This window comes from Eleutherodactylus coqui, chromosome 6 (genome assembly GCF_035609145.1).
Source record: "Eleutherodactylus coqui strain aEleCoq1 chromosome 6, aEleCoq1.hap1, whole genome shotgun sequence".
In the NCBI taxonomy this organism is placed as follows: domain Eukaryota; kingdom Metazoa; phylum Chordata; class Amphibia; order Anura; family Eleutherodactylidae; genus Eleutherodactylus; species Eleutherodactylus coqui.
The window spans coordinates 142,208,271-142,231,270 of record NC_089842.1 but is presented as its reverse complement, the minus strand read 5'-3'; the positions used below and the strand labels follow the sequence as shown (position 1 = coordinate 142,231,270).

The window sequence follows — 23,000 nt, the reverse complement described above, 5'->3', positions numbered from 1 at the left end:
TAATCTTGTAGATATGATACCTTTTAATGGCTAACAAAAAGACATGATGTAATAATAGCGAGCTTGCGAACCAACGCAGGGTTCTTCTTCAGGCTTATGGATTGGATCTGAAGAGGCATGAATATTTATACACACTTATAACATACATACTTATGACAAGGCACAGATATGGATGTGATTGGTTTGCACTTAAAAGGAATTCTGCAACAGCAAACAAACTTTTTTTGTCTAGGCACTGATAGCGGAGTGCAAGTTTTATGGTCCCTAAATTACTGTTGGGGGGGGGGAAGGTCGGCAGGCTAGAAATGCTACAAGAGGTACGCAAACATTTTTAGCTAAACACTGATAAGGGAGTGAAAGTTTATGGTCCCTGAATTACTGTTGATGAGGATCTTATCTGTAAAATGTCTCATACTTCCCATTCACGCATAAATCCTGGGGAATAATTTAACCCAGTATTCAGCGTGTCAAAGGTTGTTGTCAATTTATATTCCCAAATTCTTCTCTGGTTTTGTGACTTAAAACCACCCTTCAATATCAAAACTCTCATATCTCCTATGTTATGTCCATGGTTAGAGAAGTGCTCGGCCACAGGCAATTCTCTTTTTCTGTGTTCAATCGTGTGGCGATGAGATCTCATCCTGGCTTTCAGTTTCTGTCCTGTTTCTCCAACATAAAAACCCCCAACAGGACATTTACTGCACAGGATCAGGTACACAACATTGGAGGTGGAACATGTGAATGTCCCTGGGATCTTATAGTCCTGCTGTGTGTTGGGGATCCGTATCCTGTCCGCAGTCAGTACATGTGAGCAGGTCTTGCAGCTCCTTACATTACAGGGATAAGTTCCTTTTTGTGTGTCAGAGGGTAATGCACTTCTGATTATAAAGTTCCTCAAGTTAGGAGGTTGCCTGTAACACAGAAGCGGAGGGTCCGGGAATATGGTTTTCAGACGGTCATCCTTGTGCAGGGTATGGTGGAGTTTCTTTGGTTAAATTATTCCCCAGGATTTATGCGTGAATGGGAAGTGTGAGACATTATACAGATAAGACCCCCATCAACAGTAATTCAGGGACCATAAACTTTCACTCCCTTATTAGTGTTTAGCTAAAAATGCTTGTGTCCCTCTTGTAGCAATTCTAGCCTGCCGACCTCCCCCCCCCCACAGTAATTTAGGGACCATAAAACTTTCACTCCGCTATCAGTGCCTAGACAAAAAAAGTTTGTTTGCTGTTGCAGAATTCCTTTTAAGTGCGAGCCAATCACATCCATATGTGTGCCTTGTCATAAGTATGTATGTTATAAGTGTATATAAATATCCATGCCTCTTCAGATCCAATCCATAAGCCTGAAGAAGAACCCTGCGTTGGTTCGGAAGCTCGCTATTATTACATCATGTATTTTTGTTAGCCATTAAAAGGTATCATATCTACAAGATTACGTGGTTTCTCTTGCTGAGAACAATCACATTCAGGTAAGAAAAGACACGTCCACACAAGAACACATTTAATTAAAGACCATTCAATTGAATGGCACTAAGCTGCAACACCCGGCACTACTAATGCACAAGCTTGGCACCGTGTCTGGATAAAAATCAGACTTCTTTTTTTCTAAGGCCGATTTCACACAGCTGAGAAAATTGTGCAAGATTTGTGCATTGTGAGACTCACAAATTTCGCATTAATACGAACCCTATTCTTTTCATATACAGAAGCAATGTGTTGCATGTCCAATCTTTTCATGTTCCTCAGAAAGCATCGCCCATTATTTTTTTTATTGGGACAGTAAAACACATCGCACAACGTGCGATGTAAGGTTTCCCATTGAAAACAATTGAAAACACTTGCCAATTCTCTAACATGGCCGAAAGGAGGATCGCTACTTTCCAGAAGTGATGGGAGGCATTTTTGCCATAAAAACGCCTTGCACCTTCGTGAAAACTCATGTTGGTGAGCATGATATTTTACCAAGGTTCTCAGCCCGATATTGCGCTCGCCCAAGTGTAGGTAAGCCTTACTCTATCTCAAACCGGTCTTAGAAAAATGTGCCTCAGTGTCTACAGGTCAATAATATAGACCCAAAGGGCATCCATAGAGGGTCGCTAAACATTGCAATACCAAGGGCATGAGCCCTGGCAGTAATACTAAGCACCATGTCTAATACACCTCTTTCTTCAGATCAGTTCAAGGTCTCAAGCAGAGTTTGATAACAGAAGATTCAACCATGACTAATTACACAAACAAAGTGTTTGCAGGCTGGGATTTCTGCATTAAGGATGAGAAGATCATAAAGCTGAAGCAGAGAAGTATTCGATATGAATTAAAGGTCAGCCCTTCTTATTGACTCTCCTGTGACTGTTCTGTGCTGCCCCATATTAGTCTGTGATTGGTGCGTCTCTCAACGTGGTCATTATCAACATCTTCTATCAGGGTTGGAGCAGAAGCAACAGAAAATCCTAGAACCTTATGTCAGTGGCCAGTAGGCATCATCCTGCAGGGTACATGAATGAGCAAGGCCTTCCTATGGTGTTTATGCCATTGGTTGTATCCAAGAGAATTTGTTTTATTAGGTGTGTCACCTCCTCAGATTTAATTGAATCTTATTCTATGCCAATTCCATTAAGTCTAATTCCATTTGCAAAATGACGTGACACCTTCTCCTGTGCTTTTATACATGTTCTCCTTCTTCCCAGCTGTAGACTGTTGACTGCTTGTGTTGGAGATTGTAGACTTCTTAATAAACTTGGCCTCTGTCTGCCCAGTCCTGTGCACCACACTGAAATCTATGCCAGCTATGGACTGGTGGAGGTTTTGGCTAAAATTTTCTTGTTGGGCCATCAAAGCCCTGTCCTCTTTTGCCAAGTTCCACTGACTTTTAGAAAGATGCTGAAGGGGTGCAAAAAGGCCTAAAAGTCTCAGATTTTGCAGCAAATATGGCATGCAACAATTTTTACTTTTAGTTGCCAGTTTATTGCTAAATGTACCCCAATACTGTGATCACAAGTAGTTGCATTTGGAGTATTTTATACAAACTCCTTGGTGACTCCTGAAAGGGCTGCTCCGTAATCATAGTTCTCTGTTGTAATTGGCAGTTACATTATTCCCTATGTCTAATCCCACAGGGCTCATTCAGCGCTGCTTCATAGTAATGTTCAGCGAGCGGTGCTAGATCTTCTGACTATTGATGTTTAAAGTGGACTCACCCCTTAATGTTCACTTGCATATACTCTTCGTTAGATATTCCTAGAGGCACTGCTATTCATATCTATCAGAAAACTAAGGCTGCACATACAGTATTGTGCAAACATTTCAGGCAAGTGTGGAAAAATGCTACGTAAGAATACCTTCAAAAGTTGAAGCGTTAATAGTTTAATTTTGTCAATTAACAAAATGCAAAGTAAATGAACAAAAGTGAAATCTAAATCAAATCAATATTTGGCATGACCAGCCTTTGCATTCAAAACAGTCAAAATCAATTCTTCTAGGTACCCTTACATAGTTTTTGTAGGAACTTGGCCAAATCGCCACAACTCCATTTGTTGAATTGCAGCCCCAGACTTGGAACCTCCAACATGCTTTACTGTTGCCTGCAGACACTCATTATTGTACTGTTCTGCAGCCCTTCGGCGAACAAACTGCCTTCTGTTACAGCCAAATATATCACATACTGACTTATTAGTCCAGAGCAGCTGCAGCCATTTTTCTGTACTCCAATTTCTATGTTTTCATGCATAGTTGAGTCTCTTGGCCTTTAATCTTGGTTGAAGGTATAGCATTTGATTTGGTTGCAATTTTTCCATGAAGACCATTGGTGGCCAGATTTCTCCAAACAGTAGATGGGTATAACTGGGTCCCACTGGTTTGATATTTCTGAGCATCTTCTGATTTCAAAGTGAAGTAAGCAAGATGTGTCCTTCATTTGCTGCACTAGGTTTCCTTAGCCAACCATTGTGTTTACAGTCCTCAACGTTACCTGTTTCTTTGTGCTTCTTCAAAATAGCTTGAACGGCACATCATGAGACCCCAGTTTGCTTTGAAAACTTTGCTTGGGAGAGACCTTGCTGATGCAGTGTAACTACCTTGTGTCTTGTTGCTGTGCTCAGTCTTGCCATTCTGTATGATCTGTGAGATGAAAGTGTCTTCCACAACCTCACCTATGTAGCAGAGCTTGGCTGTTTCTCACCCAGCATTAAGCCTCCTGCACACCTATTTCAGTTCCAGTTAATTACTGTGTTTCAACCTGTATTGTAAATCACCTGTTTGGGATAATTGCCATTGGTTAATCATACACCTGGCTATACTGCTACAAAATCCCTGACTTTATGCAAGTGTACCTAGTAGAATTGATGTTGTTTTGAAGGTAAAGGGTGGTCATGCCAAATATGGATTTGATTTAGATTTCTCTTTTATTCATTCACTTTGCATTTTGTTACTTAAAGGGGTTGTCCCGAGAAAGCAAGTGGGGGTAAGCACTTCTGTATGGCCATATTAGTGCACTTTGTAATATACATCGTGCATTAAATATGAGCCATACAGAAGTTATTCACTTACCTGCTCCGTTGCTGGCGTCCCCGTCTCCATGGTGCCGTCTAATTTCAACGTCTAATCTCCCGATTAGACGCGCTTGCGCAGAAGGGTCTTCTCCCTTCTCTTGGGTCTCGGCACGAGCAGAGTTCTGGCTCCGCCCCTTCTACGCATCATCGCGTAGCTCCACCCCGTCACGTGTGCCGATTCCAGCCAATCAGGAGGCTGGAATCCGCAATGGACCGCACAGAGCCCACGGTGCACCATGGGAGAAGACCCTCGGTGCATCGTGGGTGAAGATCCCGGCGGCCATCTTGCTAAGGTAAGGAAGAAGTCGCCGCAGCGCGGGGATTCGGGTAAGTACTAAACGGTTTGTTTTTTTTAACACATGCATTGGGTTTGTCTTGCGCCGAACGTGGGGCCTATTGAATAAAAAAAAAACCCGTTTCGGCGCGGGACAACCCCTTTAATGAAAATAAACTATTAACCCTTCTATTTTTGAAAGCATTCTTGCGCCAAAGCATTTTTTCTACGCCTGCCTAAAACTATTGCACAGTACTGTACATTGTTGAACGTCTCCTCAAAACAACACCTTTTCATATGTCCTATTAGGGTATGTGGAAATCATAGGGAGTGCCCTACTCTAGACCACTCTCTACGAACCCAAGTGGAGATTGGGGTAAGTAACAGTAACGCCTACTCTCCTGGGCCCAGCTTGTCGATGAATGGCCAACCATGTAATACTACATATTCACTGCAGAAGATGCTATCAAATAGGTCTCTGAAGCTGGACCTCTGGCAACCCCTTTAAGACCAGCTTCTGATATATATTTACTATGTTCTCGGGTACAATGAAAACAGAGCTCTAAGGGCTTATTTACACGAGCGTATATTGGTTGCCGTTTTCACAGCTGGCTGATGTACACTACCATCTGAGTTATCTTTCCCTTCCCTCCCCCTCTCCTGCTCACCTCTCCTCTCCTCCCCTTCGGCTGTTTGCGATTGGCGGGTGCGGAGCTAAGCTCCCGCCCGCTCCCCTTGTCTGTAGCAAGCAATAGGAGGTGGCGGGACAGGGCAGAGCTTAGCTCCCATTGCAAACAGCCGGAGGGGAGGAGAGAGGAGGTGAGTCAGCGAGGGGGAGGGAAGGGGAAGACAGCTCAGATGGTAGCGCATTTCCGCCGTGAAAATGTCGGTCGATATATGCACGTATAAATAAGCCCTTGAGGGCATATTCACATGGACATATATCGGCCAGGTTTTCACGCCCTTCCGATATACGCTGCCCCTCTCTGCAAGGGGAGGAGGCGGGACAGGGCGGGAGCTAGTGTGCTGAGCTCTCCAAGGGGAGGAGGCGGGACAGGGCGGGAGCTAGTGTGCTGAGCTCTCGCCCCCTCTCTGCCCTTCACCACTGTTTGCAAAGGGAGGGGTAGGACAGGGTGGAGCTTAGCTCCGCCCCTCACATTGCAAACAGTGGCAGGGGGCAGCAGCTCAGCACACTAGCTCCCATCCTGTCTCCTTCCCTTGCAGAGAGGGGCAGCGTATATCGGCCGGGCGTGAAAACCCGGCCAATGTATATCCATGTGAATAAGTCCTAAGGCTATTTTCACATATGGCGGAAATGCTGTGGAATTTTCACGGCAGAAATCCCACAGCATTTACAGAACAAGCCACGTGGAGATTTCTAAAATTTTTCTGCAATGAAACTGCAGCATTTTTAAAAAACGCTACTTATGCTGCAGATTTATGTTACGGATTTCAGCCCCTGCAGCCGAACCTGCGTCTTTTAGGCGTGGTTTTAACCTCAGTTTAGCAGCATATTTGCAGTGGGTGTTCCAGTGCAGAAACCCCACAGCAATAATGCTACGTGTGAAGCCGCTCTTCCCACTATTTCTTTAATTTGTGATGTGCACCTCAAAGGGACCCTCTATGGTGCCACGCTGTCTCTTTATTCATTAACAATTGCTGTGATTAATCCAGGTTGACCTTGAAGAGGAGAAAATAAAGCGCCTCCATGCCCAGCGTACCCTGAATCAAAGAATTGGGATTTACTCTGTCCGAATCCTCCTCAATGTCATTGTGATTGGCCTCATATGTGGCGCCTTCTATTGCATCTACCGCTCTACTGAAGAATCACAGAGGCTGCTTGAACATGTGAGAACTAAAATCTAATATGTTACAACCGTATGTCATGAGTGTTTAATATATGCCTCTGTATTTACTGTCATTGCTGTTATTTTCTACTGGACTCCTCCGTCATAGCCGGATAATCTTTCTTCCGCATGGCGGATGTGCTCGGCACACCAGCTGGCGTGCCGCACGCATGCGCCATGCCTAATTTATTTTTTAAATCTCCTACTTTCCCACGGATCTGTGGCACGTCTGCAGTGTCAGCTGCGGGCGTGCCGTGGACTGGATGGCTTCCATTGACTTCAATGTAAGCCGTCCCTGCAGGATCCGCAGAAAAATAGAGCCGGCTGCGTTTTTTCCCCGCGTGCGATCTACATGCTGAGAAAAAAAATGACCTCCACAGGTATTTAAATACTTGTGGATGCCGAATGATTGTCTATGGGCATATTGAACTGCGGATTATCCACGCGGGAGACCCACATGGATTCCGCAATTCAATTATGCCCGTGGACATGAGGCCCAAGGCATATACCGAAAGGTTTCATAGACTCCGGTAGACCTTCAAGTATCTACCAGGCAGGTATACATCAGTATACGTTTACTTATATATAGGTAAGTGACCACCATAAAAAAGTATTTCATGTGGTATACTTTTTTTTCTTTTTGTAATAGGGGCCTATGGATAGCATACTACTGTATGGTATATAGTGGTAAACGTTGTTGGGTCTTTACATTTTGGCACATATGGCGCTAGGCATAATGTGAACAGAGCCTAATTGCGCTTTACCCAAAAAGGCTCCTTTTATAGAGGAGGTGGACCCCCAGTTGTTGGTCTCCAACTTCTGTTCCTGCCATGATGATAGTTGCTCCGTTCTCACTGTAGCATTGTGCACAAATGAAATATTTAGTTTTTCCTTCGTAAACTGTTGACACTGTTGAAAAATGTACCTCCAATGTTTTGCGCCCAAAATATTTATCTTAAGGTGTTTGTATAAAAAAAACCTAGTTCCCGTTTCAGAAAGAATATGTAGAAATGTGATAAGAAGTAGTTGGCTAAAATTGTGTGTATTTTACAGGAATCCGTGAAGGGTAACTTCATCCTGGAACTGCTGACCGGTTATCTGCCTTCAATCGTCATCACTGCCGCCAACTTCCTTCTACCATTGTTATTCAATATCAGCATCAAGTGGGAGAAGTACATCCTCAGCATGGAAATTAGGCTGACACTAATTAGGTCTGTGCAGAGATAAATACCTGCCGTGCCATAACTGTCCATAGTTCTGAATAGTGGAAGTAGTACGTTAAAAATAAATAGTCAAAAGTGTACAAAAGTGCTTCCTGAATGAAGCATTTATGTGAAGAAGGGGCTGGAAAACACATTAGTGGAAAACTTAGATTTTCATTTTGACATGTGGTTTTCCCTCTAGACTTTCTCAACTGGAATCATAGTAACATAGTATGCAACACTAAAAAAAGACATATATCCATCCAGTTCAGCCTATTACCCCCCAATATAGATCCAGAGGAAGGCAAAAAATTGCTCCTGTGTCTAGATAATATTGGGACATACTTATTATGGCGCCACCTGGTGTTATTTTGATTCAGTCTTAGAACATGCTGAAGGGGCCAAGATAGAAAGTTAATCCGCATCACGGAACAAAGATAACTTTAAGGTTTAAATGATGGGACCCCTACTGATCCCAAGAACAGGGGTCTCAAAGACCCCCATGTGAACAGAGTGCTGGTCATGCATGCGTGTTGTCGTTCCATTTTAAAAGGGAGCACCAGAGATAGCCAAGCGCTTGAACTCGGCAATTTCTGGCTTTGCAATTGAAATGAATATAGTAGTGGCAATCTCTGCTCCATTTATGTGGGGACTTTCGGGATCCCCGTTCTTGGTGGGGGTCCCAGCACATAGACCACCAACGATCATCAAGTTATCTCCTGTCCTGCGGATAACTTTACATCTTAACATAAGCAGGGGAGCGGCTGCAATGATGGTGATTAGCCAGAGAAACAGGGCCTAACAACCCAGCAATTGTTATTTAATCCTTGTTTTGCGGACTGTGATACGGAGCTTATGATCTATTTACATGAGAATATAAAATATATACGTATTTGAAAAATGCAGCAATATGTCCATTGAAGTCTATGGAGAGTGATTATATAAGGATGCATTGTTATGTCACCAGTAGAGATGAGCGAGCGTACTCGGCCACGCCCCTTTTTCGCCCGAGTACCGCAATTTTCGAGTACTTCCGTATTCGGGCGAAAAGATTCAGGGGGCGCTGTGGGTGAGTGGGGGGTTGCAGCGCGGAGTGGGGGGGGGGGGAGAGGGCTCCCCCCTGTTCCCCGCTGCTACCCCCCGCTCTGCCACGCCTCCCCCGCCCCCCCCGAATCTTTTCACCCGAGTACTGAAGTACTCGAAAATCGCGGTGCTCGATCGAGTAATTACTCGAAACGAGTACGTTCGCTCATCTCTAGTCACCAGTATTGCATCTGTATTTGACTTCACTAGTACTATCCTCCACCGGGCAAAAAACTTAATCTAGACATGATGCAAATTTTCAATTCTAGAACATGTTCTAACTATTGCAGAAAAGCGGCAGATTTTCACTGCATACTACATTCTTTGCAATGCAATGGGTGAAATCCTCAATGAAATCTTTTTTCAAAATCTGCAACAAGTCATGTGCAGATTTTATTGTGTGAACCCCCCCTTCTAATCTTTCTTCACAGGTGTGTATTTCTACGGCTGGCCAGTCTGGGAATGTTGTTATACTCTCTATGGAACAATATCACTTGTGGAGGCAGAACAGATGAAACACCATGTAAGACGTGCGGCTACAATTATGAGGACAACAAAGTAAGTTCTAAGGACAAAAAGCACAATATATGTCACAAATGTGATAGGATGGAATGGAGTTCCACATATTTGGTAGCCGCCCCTCCACCCCCCACCATAATTGTAACATGTACTATTAATATTTATACTTATTGTAAGACAGCCAAAAAAGAAAAAATATGATTTTTTTAGAAGAAAAAGTGAATGAATAAAGAGTAAGGGCTTATTCACACGAGTGATATTATCACACAAAACTAGTGTGAATATGAAATCCATATTTTTGCTGCGAGTAAGAAAAAAATTGCAGCATGTTCTATCTTTGGGCATTCCCTCGGAACGCCTTGCCCATTGTTTTCAGTGGGACCTTAAAAGCCATTGCATGGCACTTGCATGCCATGCAATGTGTATTCAAGTGCGATGTGATGTTTCCCACTGAAGTCAATGGAAAAAACTTGTGATCCTAACCCTTGCATGAGGATCACGGGTTTCTCGCCCGGATATCGCACTCACGCGTGTGAATCTGGCCTAAAGATAATAATGTTCTGCTAAATGTTACATACAAAATGTACAACTTTTCCAACAAAAAAACCCTCAAGACCTTTTATACAGTAACTATGTCAATGACAAGAATCAGATTAAATAAGTTATTAATTCCAGAATGCTAATTAAAAAAAAAAACAGTTTTGTAGCTCAAAAAAGTGGATTAATCCTAAAGAAGGTTAAAAGGGTTCAACAAAATAAAATAAATCTTGTTATTTGTATAGCGCCAAGTACTTTCAAGTAATTTATTTACTGGGTCCTCATTTTACTGACCTCTGAAGGATGGAAGGCTGAGTCAACCTTGAGCCGGTTACCTGAACCATGCGGGAATTGAAGTCCAACCTTTAGGTCGTGAGCGAGAGCATAGGACTGCATTTCTGCTGCCTTAACACTCTGCACCACACAAGGCTCACGAGGGTTGAATTTCCTTGGGTACACCCTGCTTAGATACCTCCACACCTACATAGTTAATGTAGCTGAGTATGTGAGTGCTACTTTATAATCTGTTGGGATTTCTGCTACCAGGACCTGCCATGTCCCGCACAGCTATGCAGCCAGCCCTGCTTCATTGCAGGTTTTTGTTTCTTTCTATTCCCCACCTTTCCCGCATACCAAATTCTACTTGATTCGGGTCCTGTTGTTTTGCATCTGTCAAGTGGACAGTTTCTACTGCTCACTATCATTGGATCACATCAAATTTGATCAGCACTGTGTGATTGCATTGCAAGGTGTGATGGTGAGACCGGTGGGAGAACCTTCCTCTGTTAACCACTTAGATGCCGTGGTCAACATTGACTGTGGCATTGGAGTCGAATGGTTAGGATCAGAGCTATCGCCAGTCTCACCTATTAGTCCAGTGTGTCAGCTGTTTAATACAACACAATGTCATCACTGTGCTTTCACTAAAAGCATAGAACCTGCAATGTGCTATTAGGGCATAGGGAGTTAAGGGGTTAAGTAACCACTTCTTTATTAATATCTTGTGTTTGCAGTGCTGGGAGACACGGGTTGGCCAGGAGATGTATAAACTGCTGATCTTCGATTTCCTCACTATCTTGGTGATGATACTACTGGTGGACTTCCCTAGGAAGTAAGAATAACCATACTTTTCCACATACTCGTACAGTACACACTGTCTGCTCATGTAGCATTTATTTTTTACATTTTATGTGTAATTTCTCTTTTTCCAAAATGGTTTATTAGATTTTTAAGATTTTAATTAAATGGTTTACTGCAACATGGACACCTAAATTGGGGATTAGGAGGGGAAGGGAAAGGAGGGTTAGTGCTTGTAATATAATATTTAAGTGATATTTATATTTTTTCCTATTTGATGGAGTAGGACTTATTTTAGGATGAATGTTACTGTTTTCCATTCCATTGGGTTACCTTTTTCACTGGCAAGAATTTCATAGTCTGCAGAGCTATTCTTGACATAAAATGAAGCAATCTAGTAAACTGGCTTTGTTGGGCTTCACTTGCTAATTGATTTGCCATAGTTGTCATTGCTCCATTCATATTGGAAGCCATAACACTCATGCGAACAGAGCCTAACTGAAGTTAAAAAAAAGCAGAATTACCAGCAATTAAGCCCAATATCATATCCCTATTGTCACATTCACAGGTATAGGGGACTGCTAAATAGTTCTCTCAATAGAAGGATCCCAGCAGACCTCTCTCACGCCCTAGCTTCCTGCACTAATCAGAGTATGACATTAGAAGGAAAAGGGATACTTAAATTAAAGAAGTTGACCATGAGAATTTGGCCAATCTGTAGAAGGAATTAACCATGGCCCCCGAGGGTTACATTGACTTCTATATGGATTGCTGTGCTGAGTACTGCAGCTCAGTCCCATTCACATCCCTGGCAATCCAACATTGCCATGAAAAGCTTGACCCCGGGGAAAGTGATAGATAGCTCAATATTTGATCCCTATAGAAGTGAAGAATTGGCCAAAAGTGTTTGACCCACAGTGAAGTGAAAGCTAGACCACCAATATTAGATTCATGGAGAAGTGAAAAACAGGACATAAATGTTTCATCCACGGTAGAATGAAAGACAGATAGGCCATCAATATTTGACCCCCAGAAAAGTGATAGATTATCAATATTTGATTCAAAGGACCTGCAGGGAAGTGAAAGATCGGTCATCACAGCTTGACTCCCCCCTCTCCAAAAAAATCACGCGTTGACTGCTTTCAAACTTGAACTTTCAGGTTTTGAAAGGGGTTTCGTCTGCAATGGAAAAGCCCTAAAAGCCCTGACAAAACCCTACTGTGATGTCATATCTACAATTTGTAATATTTTTTGGTCATCCTTTCCATTCATATTTAAATATGTCATCTTCTTATGTGTTATTTCAGGGTGATTGTTGACCACTGTTCGTGTAAGCTCGTCCAGCTGTGGGGGCAGCAGGAATTTGTGGTCCCCCAGTTTGTGCTGGACATTATCTATGGGCAGACTGTATGCTGGATTGGAACCTTTTTCTGTCCTTTGCTTCCTCTCCTCAACACAATAAAATACTTCATTATATTCTACATGAAACGGGTAAGAGAGTTACTCTTCTACTGTAAGCATGTATAGAAGTGCAGGAAGTGATCAGAGGTATCGTGACGGGGATCTACTAATTACATATACAAACAGCCTTTATGTCTTTATAGTTAACGCTATTCAGCAACTGCCGACCAGCCGATCGCACATTTCGAGCATCCAGTGCAAACTTCTTTTTCCTGTTGGTCTTGCTCCTTGGTCTCGCCATATCTTGGGTGCCGGTCCTGTATAGCATATTTGGGTAAGTATAAAAAGAATAAATAGTTTATAATGCCATAGTTAGGTGTGATTGCAGATATCTCTCTTCTTGAGGCTATCTATATCAGCCGTGAAACTAGGCCCGATATCGTTTGGCCACCTACGTTTCACCTGCGGATGCAATGGGGATTTTCAGATCCTTTTTCCGTAGCCAAAATTCCAGTAGGTGGGCGGAGTCCCAAATTTCCACCTGGCAATACAGTAGCATAAATGTTTTTCACCGATCCATCTTTTACCAGTGTTGGCAGAGATTTTACATGTTCGTGGCGTGGCTTCCTCTTTCTGTGCAACCTTTTGTAATTCTGTCCCATATTTTTATATGTTAAACTCGGTGAAATGAAGTTTATGAAAAATATCTGATTTGAGGACAAGTGATGTATAATGTAGTCCTGATCCACTCTGCAAAATGCCAGCCTTGTTCTGACTGTAAGCACTCTATGCCGTGCCTTTCTCTTTCCAGTATGACTCCATCAAAAGCCTGCGGCCCCTTTAGAGACCAGGTGTCCATTTGGGATACCATCTCCACATCAGTTGAGGGACTACCAACAGTCGCCAGGGAGTTCTTGGAGTTCATTGGTTCACCGGCGTTCGCAATACCATTGTTCCTGCTTTCATGGTGAGATGAATAGTCAAGCAGATGTTTCTGTTCTTATACAGTGGATCTAGAAAGTCTTCAGACCCCTTCACTTTTTAACATTTTATGTTGTGGCCTTGTGCAAATTAGAAAAAAAAATCAAGTTTCTCCCCATCATTCTGCACTCAATACCCCATATTGACAAAGTGAAAACTGAATGTTAGAAATCTTTGTAACTTTTTAAAAATGCAAAAATAACATTTTGCATTGACTTAAGTACTCAGATCCTTGGGTATGACACTTGCAATTTAGCTGTAGAAACCTCCCATTTCTCTTGATCATTTTTGAGATGTTTCTACACCTTGATTAGAGTCATCTGTGGTAAATTCACTTGATTGGACAAAATTTTAAAAGACACCCCCCTGTCTATATAAGACCTCACAGCTCACAATGCAGATCAGAGCCCAAACTAAGCCATGAGGAGGAAAGAACTGCCTGTAGAGACCGAATTTTGTGGAGCCACAAATCTGGAGAAGGCAAGAAAAAAAATTCTGCTGCACTGAAAGTTCCTAAGAGCACAGCGACCTCCATAATTCTTAAATGGGAGAAGTCTAGAACAACCAGAACTCTTTCTAGAGCTGACCTACCAAACTAAGTAACCAAGGAAGAGCCTTGGTAAGAGAGGTGACCAAATCATCACTCTAGCTAAGCTCGAAAGATCCTAAGTGCAGATGGCAGAAACTTTCAGATTGTCAACTATCACTGCAGCAGTCCAACAATCTGGGCTTTATGGCAGAGTTGCAAGAAAGAAGCCTCTCCTCAGTAAAAGACACACGACAGCCCATCTGGAGCTTGCCAAAATGCACATAAAGGTCTCTCCGACGGTGAGAAGCAAGATTTCCTGGTCTTATCAAACCAAGATTAAACTTTTTAGCACCAATTCTGGAAGAAACCAGGCACAGCTCATCACCTGCCCGATACCATCCCTACAGAGAAGCATGTTGGTAGCAGCATGATGTTGTGGGGTTTTTTTAGCGGCTGGCAGAGGGAAGCTGATAAGGGTTAATGGAAAGCTGAATGGATCAAAGTACAGAGATATTGTTAATGAAAAACTAATCGAAAGCGCAAGAGATCTCCTACTTGGCAGAAGGTTCACCTTCCAACAAGCTGCTGACCCCAAGCACACAGCCAATACAGCATCGGAGAGTCTTAGGGACAACTCTGTGACTGAGTGGCCCAGCCAGAGCCCTGGCTTGAACCCAATTGAACATCTCTGGAGAGACTTGAAAATGTCTGTCCACAGACGGCCCCCATCCAACCTGACAGAGCTTGAAATGACTTGCAGAGAAGAATGGCAGAAAATCCCCAAATCCAGGTGTGCAAACCTTGTACCCAAGAAGACTGGAGGCTGCAATCGCTGCCAGAGGTGCTTCAACTAAGGACTGAGTACAGGGAGTGAATACTCATGTCAGTGCAAATTGTTAGTTTCCCCCAGTCGTCTCCACGACAGCACCAATTGAGATTGCCTCCTCCTGATAGGACAGGAACAAACTGAGAGGTTAAAAGCTCCCCCCCTTCCCCACTTTCCTCAGTGTCTTCCTGTCCTGCCAGGAGGCAGGATCTCTGAGAGGAGCCGGTGGAGAAACCAGCCAGGATTACTTACAGGCGGATCGGAAGGCAGTGGCTCACCCTGTCCTCCCTTCCCAGCCAGACGACTCCCGGGACGCCACATGGGGTGGTAACCCCCGGGCCAGGTTCCTCCCGCGGCGGCCCATGGGGGGTACAAAGCGGGAGCCTCAGTCCCCCTCGTCCTCCCTGCAGAAGTTACAGCGCGGCGCTCCAGGAAGCCCTCCGACGGCGGGGGGCGGGGCGCCGCGTCACGTGTCCAGCGCGATGACGTCATCGCATCTGCATCAGGAGCGGAGGGGGCGGGGCTTAGCGCAGGAGCGCAACAATTAAAAAAAAAATAGGAACCTGAGAGAAGCCAGAACAAACCAGCACTACAGGTCGCAGGGTGTCTGCAGCACCGGTATAGTAATGAGTGCTCCAGCCCCAGAGACAGCTGAAACCTCAGCCTCAGCGGCCGTAAGTAGCCAGTGCGGCAAAAAATACAATGCAATTATCCAGTGTATTGTGTATGGAAAATTGCATATTTACCCGCAAAAAATACAATGCAAATATCCAGTGTATTGTGTATGGAAAATTGCATATGTACCCGCAAAAATACAATGCAAATATCCAGTGTATTGTGTATGGAAAATTGCATATTTACCCACAAAAAATGCTTTATTTGTCAGGGAGATATAAAAAGATATCACCCCCAGAACAAAACTCAGAAAATGCGCGGATTGCGGGATAAAACTGCCAGCTACGTACCAGAGGCCTCTATGCAAGGCATGCGTAGCTAGGCTAGTTAAAGAGGAATCAGGAGGACGTTAGGAAGCTGGTGAAAGAAGAGGTAGATCAGCCCTAACGTCACAGCTGGCGCCGCCAGCGAAACGCCAGAAAAGGGCATATGTTCCTGACGAGCCTTCCGACTCAGAGAGTTCCATCGGTCGGAGCAAGAGGAACAGGCGGCCGAGGAGTCCTCAGATTAGGAGGACTACAAAAAATACTTATTCCATCAGGACGACTTAATGGAATTGATTAAGTCAGTCAGGGCTACACTAAAAATGGAAGAGCCCAGAGAACCACGTACCCTACAAGATGAGATATTTGGGGGACTAGGGGAGAGGCGCAAGCATACCTTCCCTGTCCACAAGAATATCACCAAAATAATCCAAAAAGAGTGGAGGACGCCGCACAGTTAAAAGATCCCATGGATCGCAAAGCTAAGGGCCTTCTAAAGAAATCATGGGAGGCAGCGGCAAACAGACTTAGGCCAGGGATCGCAGCCACTTGTGTGGCGTGAACTCTGGGGGTACGGCTAGAACAGCTACAGCTACACCTAACCGCCGAGGGAACAGATCCTAAATTCCCTTTCGATCCTGCGTATGGCAACAAATTTCCTAGCGGACGCCGCGGCCGAAACTGTCAAACTCTCGGCGACAGCTACAGCCCGGTCTAACTCAGCCAGAAGAGTGTTATGGCTGAAATCGTGGTCAAAAATAAGCTATGCGCCCCAAAAACCCCGGAAGAAAAGCCACAGAGAGGGAAGACCTTCTTCCGGGCCCCAAGGCAACAGCCAGAGACCTACCGAGGCAGGGGCAAGACAGGCCGCTGGAGTTACCCCAAGGGGGGCAGAGGAAGGAATATCCTCTTTTACCCCCACCAGGGGGAGCCAAATCAGAGACCCTGACGCCATCCCCGTAGGGGCAAGGCTGGAGGGCTTTGTGGATCAAGGGGCCACGATTTCCGAAGGCCCATGGATCCCAAAGATCTTACAGCAGGAATACCGGATAGAACTGGTGTCCCTCCCCAGAAGAAAATTCATTATCACGGGAGGCTCCAAACAGTTACACCTACTAAGGCAAACCGTTGGGGACCTGCAACAACTAAATGCAATATCCCCCGTACCGCAAAACGAGGAGACCCAGGGCCATTATTCCAGGCTCTTCCTAGCAAGGAAACCCTGTGGGAAACAGCGGATGATAGTGAACCTGAAACCTCTGAACACCTGCATCAGATACAGAAAATTCAAGATGGAGTCCATCTCCTCAACGATAAAGTTGATTCCCAAAGGAGCCTACAGGGCATCCATCGATTTAAAGGATGCTTATTTCCACGTACCGATCCACGAGGGGTCCCGGAAATACCTAAGGCTCGCAGTGGATATGGGCAAAGGAATAGAGCACCATCAATTCAGATGCCTGCCCTTCGGGATCTCCTCAGCACCCAGAATCTTCACCAAAATTATGGCGGAGGTAGCCGCCTACCTGAGGAAGAAGTCGGTCCAAATAATAGCAGAGTCCAGAGAACTCCTAATGAAAACACCTGAGGATAGTGCTAGAACTTCTCCAATCCTTGGGACGGATCATAAACTGGGAAAAATCCAGCCTAGATCCCGACAAACAGAAAACGTTTCTGGGTATAACGCTCGACTCAGAATCGCAATGCTCCTGCCTAACCGAGGAGAGAATACAAAAAATCCGACTGCTAGTCAAAACCTTTTTACGGAGACAATTATGCACAATTCGGGAAGCCAGGTCTCTCCTGGGAAGCTTGATTTCAGGCATTCCAGGAGCGGCATGGGCCCAGGCTCACACCAGAGTCCTGCAAGCCTCAGTCCTATCCACGTGGGACAAAAAGCGGTCCTCTCTAGGGACAAGAATGTACATTCCAAGCGCGGTGAAAACATGCCTGCGTTGGTGGGCATCCCCAGAGAACCTGCGGAGAGGGGTTCATTGGCCACAAAACCCAGCCACTCGCATCACAATGGATGCAAGCGCCTGGGGATGGGGAGCACACGTGGGGAACCAGTTCTTTCAGGACCCATGACCTCAAAGAACAAAAGAACAGTCCTCAAATCACAGGGAACTACAGGCCGTATGGCAGATCCTACAGCAGTTAGGGAACTCGCTACGGGACCAGCATATAAAGATATTGTCAGACAATATCACCGCGGTCGCCCATATACGACACTAAGGGGGCACAAGATCTCCCGCTCTGCAAAACATTGCACAGAAAAATTTCCACTGGGCAGAGGGCCGGATCCTCTCGATCACGGCAACCCATTTGAAGGGGACGCTAAACCAAAAGCGGCCTTTCTCAGCAGGAGGCAAATAGACCCAGGAGAATGGTCTCTCTCCCTGAAAGCATTCAGAATCCTGATCAATCAGTGGGGGACCCCACAATTGGACCTGTTCGCAACCAGGGAAAAATGCCAAAGTAAGCAATTTCTTCTCCCTCCGGCCAGGAGATCGTCCGACAGCAGTAGACGCCCTAGGCCAAGACTGGGGAGAAGGGCTGGTGTACGCCTTCCCCCCTATACCGTTAATCCCCAGAGTCTTACAATATTTCAGAACCCCGGTATGCACACTAATCCTGGTGACCCCCTTCTGGGCCAAAAGAAGCTGGTTCGGTCTTGTAGCAACTGAGCGTCCAGGACCCAGTCATCTTCCCTACCTGGACAGGTCTTCTATCGCAGGGCCCACTGAGCCATCTGAGCCTAGACAGGCTCCACTTAACAGCATGGCTCTTGAGGAATCCTCACCAAAAGAGAAGGGATTCTCAGAGAGAGGAGTAGAAACGTTAATGTCCAGCAGAAAAAAGACTACCCACCTTATCTACCAGAAAGTTGGAGAAGGGTCTCCTCATGGAGACAGGGAAGGGATCGCGGGGATTCTATCCCGGACATCCCTCTAATCTTAGAGTTCTTGCAGAGGGGCCTAGAGACGGGCCTCTCTCCAAGCACCCTGAAGTTCCAGGTCACAGCCCTTAGCGCCATATGTGACACAAAGTTCTCAGACAACAGATGGGTCAACAGGTTCCTAGCAGCAGCAACTAGATTACGGCCTGGGCCCATAAATCTTTTTCCAGACTGGAACTTTAACTGGGCCCTAGGGGCCATGACAACGGTACCATTCGAGCCGATCGAAGCACTACCCATAAAAATGCTTACTATTAAGACCATTTTCTTAGTAGCCATCACCTCCGCAAGACGGGCTAGCGAGCTGTAGGCCTTGTCCATTCGCCACCCGTTCCTGAAAATCTCGGCCACCGAATTAGTACTTAAAACGGACCCGGCGTTTATGCCAAAAGTAGGATCACATTTTCATAGGTCCCAGGACATAATAATCCCCTCAAATTTTAGTAAACCTAAAAACGAGGAAGAAAAAACCCTCAACTGCCTGGACGTTAGGAGAGCAGTCCTAGGCTACATAGAGGCGACAAGCCACTGGAAGCGGGACGACAACTTGTTCATCCAGTTCAGTGGCCCAAATAAAGGGAGCAAAGCAGCAAAAAGCTCCATAGCCAGGTGGATCCACCTGGCCATCAGAGTCCTATAAGGCCCTCGGGAAGGAAATCGCTTTAGCTCTGAAAGCCCATTCTACAAGGGCAGTAGCATCCTCATGGGCCGAACATAGCTCAGCTTTGGTCGAGCAGATACGCAAAGCCGCAGCCTGGAAGAAACCCCACATGTTTGTTAAACACTATAGGGTAAAAGTGCAGCAGGACGAGGACAGGGCCTTCGGCCGCAAAGTCCTCTCGGCAGCAATCCCACCCTAGGAAAACTTTAGTTGGTACGTCTCAATTGGTGCTGTCGTGGAGACGACTGGGGGAAAAAATGGATTATACCTACCTGATAATCAGGTTTCCAGTAGTCTCCACGACAGCACCCGTACCTTCCCTCCCTAAATTGATAGAAAAGAAACTATATAATATAAAGAAACATATATATATAATATAATTTTATTAAACAAATAAAAAATAAATAAATAAATAAAAAATAAAAAAAAATTTTTTAAGTTGAGCTCCTACCCCGGCAATTCGTTAGAATCCACTGAGGAAAGTGGGGAAGGGGGGGAGCTTTTAACCTCTCAGTTTGTTCCTGTCCTATCAGGAGGAGGCAATCTCAATTGGTGCTGTCGTGGAGACTACTGGAAACCTGATTATCAGGTAGGTATAATCCATTTTTTTTCATTTCAAAAAATATTACAAAGATGTCTAACTTTCTGTTATCACTATGTTATTATGGAGTACTGATTGCAGAATGATGGGGAGAAACTCAATTTGCACAAGGTTACAACCTAACAAAATTTAAAAAAGTGAAAGGGTCTGAAGACTTTCCAGACCTGCTGTATCTAATAAATTTCTCTTTTATAGCATTTTCCTGTTCTACCTCATGGCACTTGGAAGTTCCTATGGGAAACTAGTGAACACACTGAAAGACCAACTGCAAATGGTAAGTTGAAAGACAAATTATATAGGATTACTAAGCTGTCAATAAGAGATCACTATCTGAAGTCCACAATGACCAGAGCTAGGGGTGAACACACTGATGACTTATTGCTGCTTATTTACTTACTTTATATACTGATTACCAGGCTAACCCTTTCCAATCCACTGTCTGATGTCTGAAGACATTGTGATATAAGGCTGTACAGCTCCGATGTTGGAAGATGTCCCTCGGGGTTCTCTTACTGTATATTGCCAGCCTGTCTGCTGTCAGAGCCTATCCAACGTGCCACCTCATGCAGTACTGGCTTTCGCCAGCAGATAGCGCTGTTGTATAACGGAAGAAAAAGAGTAAGCCTCCAGGATACAAATTGGATTGGAAAGGGTTAATTCTCTAGACAATCTGTGGCACAGTGTGGTGGGGAGAAGGGCAGTAGGGTTTATGGTGACTGACAATCCCTTAGCCGCTTGTCTTGTGTAGCACTTTGACGCTGTTGCTCAGCTTGTTACAAGAGAGTTCTGATAGACTTAAACAAGTTGTCTATTTGGAGTTAACAGAGGACAGTACGACATTCATGTATGAGACGTAATAAATTCATATACAGCAAGGATATTTGTACACCGGACTCTGGTACTCACCACCCGCATCGTCTTGCCGTTGTCCTGTCTTCGATACTATAGTGTGCCTGTGTTCTCACAGCTTCTCTGTTATCAACATGCATTTGAATTTGGTGCACCAAAGCTGTCCAAACAGGTGCCATCTGACCCGGCTTGGAGAGAACAGGCATGACCTGCTAAATTCAGGGGAGCTGTATGAATGGAGGCGGAATCCAACCTCTGGAACCTCCATTGATCCTTAAAAATGGGACTCCAATTCACATGAGTACCTCTAAACAATTCTTTTCGAAGTGACCAAGCTCTCAGCTATCTCTAGTGTAATGAATGGGGCGATGATGTACATGTGCAACCGCCACTGCTCATGCTTGAAGACACACAGAGCTCCGTTCTAGGGATTGGTAAAGGGGGAGTAACTTAAAGCGTTTGTGCCAAGTTCTAAAGATATTCCCTTTCCACAGGATAGGGAAAAACTTTATGATCATGGGGGCTCCAATGCTTGGACCCTCGCTGAACCTAAGAACACGTATTCGATTGGTGCCAGAGTGATTGGAGTGGAGGTCACGCAGGCCCACCACCGTTCCATTCATTTCAATGACAGTGCCAGAAATAATCAAGTTCAAGTGCTTTGGTAATCTCCGGGACGGTCATTGAATTGAACAGCAAGCTTGAGAGACCTCTGCTATATTCACTTGGGGACTCACCAAACTCCCACTCTCGGGATCGATGGGGGTCCCAGTGGTCATAAAGTTATTCCCTGTCTTGTGGATAAAGAATAACTTAATAATGTGGCCCAACCCCTTTTATGGTTTAAAATAGTCCTGAAATTAAAGTTTAATTGTAGTTACAGAAAACCTTTGATATTGTATGGGGACAGTGCTGAGACCGCCACTGACTGCTGAAATGAAGGGGTAGATGCTTTCAGCTGAGCACTGTGCCCCTTGGAGAGGTAGGTTAGTGGTGTATGAATTCATAGATTTACTCTTTTGCTTTTTGCTTCTAGGAAAGAAGTAGAAAGATACTTCTGAGTCAGGCGTATCAGTAATCACAGATTCCAGAACATCAGTCCGGATATTTACAGGTTCCAACAGTCTGAAGTGGATGTCATTTTCCAGCAAGCCTTCAAATATTGAACAGAACATGAATAGAAATCACATGTTTGACATTAGAATAACTGCAATGTTTTAGCGCACAGCCCATAAGACTGCAGTTATAAAGCGGTGGTGGTCCTGCCTCATAGGAGGCACCAAGTCTGCATTGGGACTTATTCACATGGGCATAGTTTTGGTCCATATTAACATTTACATTTATTATGTGCATTAAAAAAAAAAAAAAAAAAAAAAAAATCGCAGGATGCTCTATTTTGGTCAATATCATTAAAGTCTATGGGATCATGTAAGACCGCAGCACATATACTGTTGCTGTTTCGTTGAATGAGTATTCACTGCGTTTTTATGCATGTTGGCAGGAGATTGTGGTTAAAAAAATAATGACATCAATTGGGCCTGCATTTTTTTTTTTACACAAGTTATATTGTATCTTCAGAAACCCGTGAATTTGCATATTTGCACTGAAAGGAAACTTATCAACAATATCTCTGTAATTTTTATCCTCATTCTCAAAAACTAGTATGTTTATATATCTGAGATGAAAATCATCTGGTTCTGTGTTGGCCAGTAGAACATAATAAATATCTGAAAGGGTCCTGTACAACCCCAGGAGGTGAGATCGAACCTCTTGGCACATTAATTTATCCTGAAGTCAAATTAATCACTTTTATCGCTACCATCAAGCATCGATCTAAGTGGAGTCCACATGTGTACCAGACACACATGGGCACTGAGCTTGTGAAATAGAAGGTGGGGTATAGGTTTAGGGGTATAATAGGCTATATGTGGGGTGAGCCTATAGCCTATTAGCACACATACTGTAAACTTGAAGCCAACCCTGAATCTAGGACATTAACCCCTTAATGACATGGCCCATTTTGGGCTTAAGGACGCAACGGTTTTTGGTGGATTTTCATCTCCATTTTTCAAAAGCCATAACTTTTTTATTTTTCCGTCACCGCAGCTGTGTAAGGGCTTGTTTTTTGCGTGGCGAGCTGTAGTTTTTATCGGTGCCACTTTTG

The 23,000-nt window shown here is 44.4% G+C and overlaps 1 protein-coding gene across 1 annotated transcript in view; it reads left to right on the top strand.

Annotated features, from left to right (window-relative positions):
- TMC4 (transmembrane channel like 4) overlaps positions 1-22,198 on the top strand; it is a 39,322-nt gene extending 17,124 nt beyond the window's left edge. The window contains exons 7-16 of the mRNA XM_066607783.1: positions 2,178-2,325; positions 6,501-6,674; positions 7,727-7,884; positions 9,390-9,516; positions 11,028-11,125; positions 12,399-12,582; positions 12,696-12,826; positions 13,304-13,459; positions 20,183-20,261; positions 21,873-22,198. Of these exons, the coding sequence (XP_066463880.1) occupies positions 2,178-2,325; positions 6,501-6,674; positions 7,727-7,884; positions 9,390-9,516; positions 11,028-11,125; positions 12,399-12,582; positions 12,696-12,826; positions 13,304-13,459; positions 20,183-20,261; positions 21,873-21,914 (1,297 nt within the window). The 3' untranslated portion in view covers positions 21,915-22,198. The remainder of the gene's footprint in view (positions 1-2,177; positions 2,326-6,500; positions 6,675-7,726; positions 7,885-9,389; positions 9,517-11,027; positions 11,126-12,398; positions 12,583-12,695; positions 12,827-13,303; positions 13,460-20,182; positions 20,262-21,872) is intronic.
- Positions 22,199-23,000: the final 802 nt, after the last annotated feature.